This window comes from Morchella importuna, assembly GCF_003444635.1.
Source record: "Morchella importuna strain M04M26 chromosome Unknown Morimp01GS048, whole genome shotgun sequence".
Taxonomy (NCBI): Eukaryota; Fungi; Ascomycota; class Pezizomycetes; order Pezizales; family Morchellaceae; genus Morchella; species Morchella importuna.
In genome coordinates this window covers 40349-48899 of record NW_025763445.1, presented here as the reverse complement: position 1 = coordinate 48899, position 8551 = coordinate 40349, and the positions used below count along the sequence as shown (strand labels likewise).

At 46.6% G+C, this 8551-nt stretch overlaps 1 protein-coding gene across 1 annotated transcript; it reads left to right on the top strand.

The window, feature by feature from the left end:
* Window positions 1-5200: 5200 nt before the first annotated feature.
* LAJ45_10597 (uncharacterized protein) lies at window positions 5201-8168 on the top strand (the record flags this gene model as incomplete). The annotated part of the gene is made up of 7 exons (XM_046120117.1): window positions 5201-5343; window positions 5449-5806; window positions 5921-6027; window positions 6080-6897; window positions 6982-7354; window positions 7411-7948; window positions 8013-8168. The coding sequence occupies 7 exons, from the start codon at window positions 5201-5203 to the stop codon at window positions 8166-8168; spliced, it is 2493 nt and encodes an 830-aa protein (XP_045966621.1).
* Between the last annotated feature and the right edge of the window lie 383 nt (window positions 8169-8551).

Sequence of the window (8551 nt, the reverse complement as noted above, 5' to 3'; positions counted from 1 at the left end):
CCACGGTCCTGAGTTCTATAAAGCCATAAGACACTTCATGAGGTCGGCTTTATAAGATCAACTCTCCCTTCCAGTGATATTATACCTTCCAGAAATCCTCAGCTACACTCCACAAATGACAGATAACTGGAACCCATCACAACCAAAGTTTTGGCCCGAGTTTCCAACCCCAACTGACAATTCCGTTATACTATACCGGCTCGTACTACCCCCAGGACCTAATGTACCTGTTTGCTGCACTTGCCCTAGTGATCGAATCAACTACGTGCTGTACACCGCCCATTGCCCCGCAAAGCACAAGCACTGCACTGATTGTATCAAGGACCTCTACAGGAAAGCAATCTCGAACAAAAACAACTGGCCCGCCGGCTGTTGCGGTGTCCCATTCCTCTCCACTGCCATATCCATAAGCTTTCTTAGCTCATACGAGTTCAACTTGTACTGCGAAAAGTCGATGGAGTTATCAACGTCGCCCGCGAATAGATTATACTGTAGCAGAAGGGGCTGTGGTATATATCTAGGCAGTCGTGAGGGCAGACGCAATGCGGTCAGGTGCCAGTGTGGTGAGATTACGTGCTGGTCATGTAAGCACCCAGCTCAGCTAGAGACCAACACTGATCGGGTTTCGCTCCTGGCGTCGGAAAGGCCGTTTCTTGAGGTGAACCCAGGATGGCAGAGATGTAGGGACTGTGGAACAATTGTTGAGAATATTAGCGCTGGCTGCCGGCACATGATTTGCGGGTGTGTATTAAAAAACGTTTACATTCTCTTGGGTATCATAACTATATATAGATCGATATAGAGAGCTGACATTGTGACTGTGTGTAAAGGTTTAAGGAGATTTACTGCTACTACTCTGGTGAGGTCAGAAGGCGGGAAGAATGTCGGTGTAAACGCTCCGATGGGCGACTACACCGCGCAATGGCTAGATCAGCGCCGTTTTTCTCGGTTCCAAACTTATTCTTAAATCCTCAAGAGCCGGATCCCCAGCCGAGACCCTCGACGGAACTCGAATCTGAATCCGGGCATAGTCATCACAATACTCTTGTATCGAGTCCTAAGGGTTCGCGGGCGTTCCCTGTCCATACTGATCAGCCAAACGGCCATACTGTTTATCCGCGCATTGGAAGCTTCTTCCACAAGCCGTACCCGTTCCAACTTCCTAGCACAACCACTCAAGGACCGTCGAATTATTTTTCCATATGCCGTGAGCGCGAGAGATGGGAGTTCGCGGTAGAGACAAGGCCCGAGAGGCACGGCGAAGGTGCATCTTGTCTCCCCCATCTCCGTGCAATTTGCTCTTCAACACCACCATTTTCAGTCCCCAATTCTCTCTCTTATCAACAACTCTCTGCCACACCTAACCTCGAGGCGGTTTTCTCCGGGCTACAGCCAGTATCGGAAAGTTCCCTCGGCCAGACTCATCAAGCGGCACCCAGCTCCCATTCTGCGACGGAAAATAAACTACAGTCCATCACTCGTTCTTCAGATGATGTAGAATATGATTGGTGGAATAAATCTGGGACTGTAAGGGCTCCGCCCTCTGAGACGTTTTGGGCACCTGAGCAACAGGTGATCGAATGGGAAGAGGCACAGCGGGAGAGAAATCGGCGATTCCGGCTGGAATTTTCTCCCCAAGAGGTAATTCGCAGGCGAAACACGAGCCCAAATTCCCTAAGAAATGAGTTTCTAGGCTAGATATTGGCTTTTTACGGCAGTATATGCCTACTTCTCTTTGTCGCCAAGGTGTGTGGTTTAAGTGGTGCCACCGTGGTACTAGCTTTGTATTGGAGTATTTGATGGATTAGCTGGCGTCTACTGTTCCTACTTCGCGTATCTTTTTATAGGTTTCCCTATGCTGTTTTTTGATATCTTATTTCCTTTTCCTTATTATTTCAAAATAAAATAAAATAGACAGGGCGGGACGGAGTTCAATGTTGTGGAGGCGTTCAAGGGTTTTCAAATTTCTGTAGGCGCTCAAACACCAAATTCCGGATTCGTATCAGGACTTAGTTTTAGGTTATAACTGGCTCTCTATTCTACCTGGGGAAGCTGATTAGCCAAGATATTTCTCATGAGCTCAATACCAGTATGGTCCACTAAGCGGTTGGACTCATTGATCGATGAGCTTGGTACTATCAAGTTAGCTATATTAAGAATTCCCATTAATGAACTGGTGATCTCCCCCCAGGTAACAAGAGCTATCTCTGTTCGAACGGACGTGGTAAATCTGGCTGCCTGGTAATGTACTCTGAGCTAAGCCTGAGTAATGCCCAAAAACAAGAGCGTTCAGATGGAGTTAAAATATTACTGGGTAGAAGCATGAATATAGACATCGGAAACCACAAGAACTAAATACCTAGAGGTATTTGTTAGAGCCGTGGTATCTTGTAGGGTTTTCAGGCCATCTAAGTACTGAAATACTCAAATACTACGCTGATTTACACACCTTCCTGTTTGGGGTGAATGCCATGATATTGACGTCCATAGGCGTCAGAACAGACCCTAAAACCTTTCCCTGGAACGATCTACCGTAGGACCGCCCCAAGTACGCTCCAATATATCAAAACACTTTTTTGAACCTTTCTACCCAAAAAGAACACTGAGGCTGTGTCAGGCGTAGTAAATAAAGTTAACCCCAAAGTCGCCAATTCTATCATATTTATCCTGTAACTACCACTGAAGTATCGCCGAGTGATCAACTGTGACCCCACACACCCATCCTTAAGATAAGGATGTTCCTTTATCATGCATGAGTTCCCGGTTATTATTTACTTCGATTATTTCCTCACAGTACCATTCTTTGTCAATTACTAAGGAAGTCATGTGGGCATATGTGACTCCAAAGAGTTTGCCGCCATAGCATGCATCACCACCCACGATGAGGGGTGCGTAGCTTAGAAACGCCTACCTTCATATTTTTTATCCAGTACCTAAGACTTTGGAACTTAAACCACAGAAGGATTTATACCGAACGAGGTGCCCATGCTGCCCCACTTTCTCTTTCCCCATTCCGCCGATTACCGAGAATTATTATCATCCTAGGTAGAATTAAATTTATAGATAAAAGCATGTGAAGATGAGTTATGTTTTGTGTACGTGTCAAAAAACGTGGTATCGTAATATTAGATTTCTTCTGCTGGTGCCACTGACTTTGGAGGGGCCGCATAATGGTCTGAGCGCCTAGAAGGCCTCGGGACGCCCTCTTTATAACTCCAAGAAGATGCTGTGATAGTTGGCTCTTGATTAATTGAGTGAGCGGAGGTGGCCGAGAGTGATAATAAGGCCTCCTGGGTCGCATCAGTACACCCTGACTGTATGCAGCTTTTGATTTATGCTCGAGCAATTGAGCGCTGCCTTCAGTGCTCTAAAGTCGAGCATTCCTGTGCGGGTTCGAGCGTAATAAATACAACATACTAAGACATGGGTCTGTGGGAGTAATATCAGTTGAGGCTGTTAATAATAAAGTCGTAGCCGCAAAAACAGATTATTTAAGATTTGTAGCGGTCGAGCCACGCCCGAGCTCGCTCTTCATAGAACCACCTGTCATGCTCGAGCGAGCATTTTATGCCTGTTGGATCAGTGCTTATCACGCACCATCACCGGTCAAAAACCTGGAACATAAAAAATGACAACTCAGAAAACTCCTGGCACCCGAGGAGCATAGCCATTTTAGGCTGTGAATGTACTGTTTGCAGCGAGATCAATTGACCATGTAACCGAATTTTGAAATTGTGTGTGTCTTGGCACGATAACGCACTAGGCAGGCTAAAACATAGATCCAAAATTCAAGATTTTTGAATGTTGGCCACGGAAAAATGAAGAACGGCTACTTCCTAGCATAATCGGATTCTTTATCCAGCTCTTGCTGCATGTTGCCCGTCCTGTGGTGATTACTACTGGATGAAATTTTGTAACACATACGGCGAGTGAGACACCGGATATCACTCGGGGCCGTCCCAAATCTCCATCTTAAAGCCCAGAAAGATTGTCAAATTCCGTATAAGCCTCTAAGCTGTATCTCACTGTGACAACCGATAAAGCTAGTATGTGTTGGTTCTTAAGTTAATGTATGTAGGTCGTGGCCTGTTGCAATTGCCTCTTGGTTCATTGGGTTTCATACAGGTGAGGACCAATTCGGAATTTCAAAAAAGTAGATGAGGTCAAAATTTCATCCCTTGATGCAAGTAACACTTTGATATTATTGGTGTTCGTTTTTCTTATGCTTGGGACAAAGCAGGTACATCCATTGCTTTATGCCGCTGTACGGCACATGCTAGAACAAACGTCCATGCATCAATTCAGACTAGTTAGGGGCGAAAATTCCAGAAGGCATTTTCAGACAGATTTAGAATCCTAAAGGCGACCCCTCAAAGGCCAGAAGTCGAGCACCCTCAGCTCTACCGTTACGGCTGAATACTGTAGAAATTATCTGTAGTAGCTCCGAGGTAACAGGCTGAGTAGCTAAAGAAGGCAATTCATGATGCATACATTATTATGTACTCATCTACTCTGCTCTGCCTGCCGACATGTGCTCAAGGTTAAACCTGGATCAGGGGAGGTGCACCATCCGCCATTCTTACTCTCGATAGGTAGGTTTTTTCCCGGGCGCGGATGTTTGTCTTTGCTGTGACAGGCATCTGGTATTCCAGTTGGTGGATGATCGTCATGATACGTTGTCACTTTCTTGATCGAGATTGGAGGATGAAGAATAAAGGGGAGTGCAGCGGCTTCGGTGCATATGGGCTTCAACGAACGATAACATATGATACGTGGACCCAAGAGTTTTGCTGCGGATGGAAGGGACGGTGGGATGGATGGAAGAAAGATGAATTTGATGCTGCTAGGGTTCATCCATGCTCTTCGACACGTCTGTGGTTGTCTTCGGGTATGGTGACGCAAATATGATCAAGCCACATGATGGGGCTCAGTCATGTGGTGTGGCTTCCACCCAGAACGCAAAGACCAGATGTCCCCGGAAGCTTGGATTGTCCATCCCCTACACCTACAATTACAAGATCGCCCTCCAGCTTTGACATCCCTCTCTCTCTCTCTTCTCTGTCACCACTTCACCCCCTAGGCCCTAATACTGCCCCTTTCACAGTTTCCACTGTTCTCTATCCCCTCAACCTCAGCCTTGTAATTGACTATATCCTTAATCAATAATATTCAACGCTCACAAGCTCACACGCCCGAGAGAATGTCCGTCACGAACGGTGGAGGCGGGATGAACGGGACCAGCGGGGCCAACGGCCACTTAGGGTCAAAAATGAATATCAGCGATGAAGACTACAAGACTTACGAGAAAGGCGTTCAGGTTATTGATGAGAACAAGGAGTTTACGTATGCGTCCCTGCGTTGATCACCTTTTCATTTCACACCGTGTCCCCTTTTTTTCTCTGCGTATTTATCCCCTGGAAAGCTTATTCTAACGCTCCTTTTCCTTAGACCGAACCTCCCCACATACCTCGCTATTCAGAACTTGATCAGCACGGGATTCAACTACCATGTTGTCGCTGTATTTGGATCCCAGTCAACAGGAAAATCGACCCTTCTCAACCATCTCTTCGGAACCCAGTTCTCGGTTATGGACGAGGCTGCTCGCAGACAGACGACCAAGGGAATTTGGATGTCGAGGGCTCTTGACGAGCAGGATCATGAGCAGCTAGTCGCCAATAGAGAAGGGGGTATGACAAACAACATTTTGGTTATGGATGTAGAGGGAACCGATGGTCGCGAGAGAGGAGAGGACCAGGACTTTGAAAGGAAAAGTGCCTTATTTGCACTGGCTACCAGTGAGGTTTTGGTGGGTTGCGCATCTTTCGCTGATTGGTTGTTGGGTTATAATGAGCACTACGGGGGAAAAACATGCTTGCTCGCTGAGTTTTGGGCACCACGGCTAATATTTATGGACAAATAGATTGTCAACATCTGGGAGCACCAGGTTGGTCTCTATCAAGGGGCCAATATGGGTTTATTGAAGACTGTATTTGAGGTTAATCTGGGTTTGTTTTTGAAGGACAAAAGGTGCTTTTTCTTGATCTTGTTTTGGTTTTACAGTGTGCTGATATTAATACAGTACCACCCACCGATCACTCCTTTTCTTTGTGATTCGTGACCACATCGGTCATACGCCTCTTGAGGGTCTTAAATCCACTCTCATGGCAGATCTTAATAAGATCTGGTCATCTCTTTCCAAACCCGCTGGTATGGAAGAATCTGAAATTACAGATTTCTTCGATTTCCAATTCGCTGCGCTCCCGCACAAGATTCTTCAGCCTGAAAAGTTCTTGGAAGAGACAAAAGCTTTAAGAACAAAGTTCCGAGAAGGTGTAGATGTACAGGTGCTGAGCGACGGTTCACCTATCGATGATAACAATAACGGTGTTTTCCTTCCAGCCTACCATAGACGGATACCTGCAGATGGTTTCCCGCTTTATGCTGAAGGTGTGTGGGAGCAAATTGTTTCAAATAAGGATCTGGATCTCCCCTCACAACAGGAACTGCTTGCCCAGTTCCGATGTGACGAGATTGCGGCGTCTTGCGTTGCCGGTTTCAATGAGATTATCCAGCCATTCGAGGAGCTATCTAAGAAGGGTGGAGTACTCGACGGGCTTGGTCCTGCGATGAAGAAAGCGCTCGGAGAAGCGGTTGGTGGCTTTGAAGAAGCCGGCGGGAGGTATCACAAGGGCGTTTTTGGGCGAAAGAGGGATGAATTACGTGCAGGTCTTGAGGGCCGCCTGAGAGTGTTGGTTATCAACCAGTTCACCGCACTTTCTAAGAGAGGGCTCGCAGAATTTACCGAGGAGATCACTGCCATCCTTAAGAAAGCAAACTCAACTGCTCACGCCGGAACTGCATCTTACGATTTTGCCACCGTTGTGGATGAAACAAGGAGTAAGGTGGTAAATGCTTTCATTACAGAGGCATCCGAATGCTACATCGCTGGACCGACCGCTGAGTGGTCTAGTTACGAAAAAGAGCTCGAGGGTTTGCAAAAAGACCTCGATGCAGTTGCAGGACGCTTACGAGGAGAAGAAATGAAGCGACTTGTGTCCAGGCTTGAGAAAGCCATCAAGGTAAAACTCATCGAGCCGATCGAGCTTGAGTTCAGGCGGATGGAAGACAACACTAAGGAGAAGGGGGGCCTTTGGGACCGTGTTTGGAACGTGTGGGTTGGTGTTGTAGGCGACGGAGTTGACACCTTTTTGAGTCGGGCGACTAGCTTTAATGCTAGCGAGAAGGAAAGAGACGTCGGTGCTTGGAAGTTGAAGAAGAAGGCTTGGGGAGTGTTAAAGGCTAAGATTGACGAAGAAGTTCATGAGGGAAACCTTTTGTTGAAGCTTCGCGAGAAGTGTGTCTCACGCTTGTTTTTATATTGTTTTTCGCACAATTGCTAATAATTAACAGATTCGAAGACCGTTTCAGATACGATGAAACAGGTGTTCCCCGCGTCTGGAAGCCGACCGATGATATCGAAGGCTCCTACACAAAGGCCCTTGACGCTACCCTGAAGCTTATTCCGCTCGTTTCTGAGATGCGCCTATCGAATGGACAACAGCCTCCACTAGATGAATTCCTCGGCGATGCACCTGCAGACTATGAAGAAGACCTTGAAGAGCTTGGACCTTCTAAAGACGAATTTGAGGTTATTTCCGAATCAAAACGGATTGATCTCCATCAAAGATTCAAGCGTATGGCCGATGCGGTTTTTGTAGAGGCGAAGCGCAGCACTATCAATGGTGTGGCCCAGATCCCGATGTTCATGTGGGGATTGGTGCTCGCGCTTGGGTGGAACGAAATCTGGGCCGTGTTGAGGAGCCCAGTGTACTTCGCTTTCTTGTTGTTGTGTTGCTTTGTGGTTTATGTCGTGTATAGGACAAACCTGTGGGGACCAATCTATCAAGTTAGTAATGCTATGAGCCAGCAGGCCGTAGATATCGGAAAGGTTTGTTCACTCGTCCCATACTCCCACAACTACATGAAAATATACGCTAACTAAATCGAAACAGCAACGCCTACGAGAGTTCCTCAGTGACAACGGCAACGCCGCTTTTGCTGGCCGAACGAACAAGACCAGGGGCTATGATGATGATGATGATGCTATCAGCTTGCAGTCGCTAGATACTGAGGGCAGAAGGAGGGTAAAGAGAGAGACTTCGGAATAGATCTTGACTGGCGTTGTTCGAATATGTGAGGAGACCGCTGAAGAAAGCTGTTTAATAAAAACGCTGCTTTGTTTGAATATAACTTTTAGTTTTTGACTTTCTGCTTTTTTGTTCTATTTGTGGGGCAGCGAGGGGTGCTGGGAGTTAGAAAGAGCGGGAGGGGCGATGTGTTTTGTACAAGGGTTGTATCCTACATTTCTTATCTTCGTTTTGGAACACGGCTGTAGTTTTTTGTATTACTTTTTTGTCTTTATCGGTTTGGAGAAGCATGTTCTAGATGGCACACAAGTGAAATTAAAAGTTTGAATTAAGGAAGAAAAGGCCTCAGAATCGGTATCTCCACTTTCTCCGGAAACCCCAATGGTCTTTCACTTGAGGGCTGA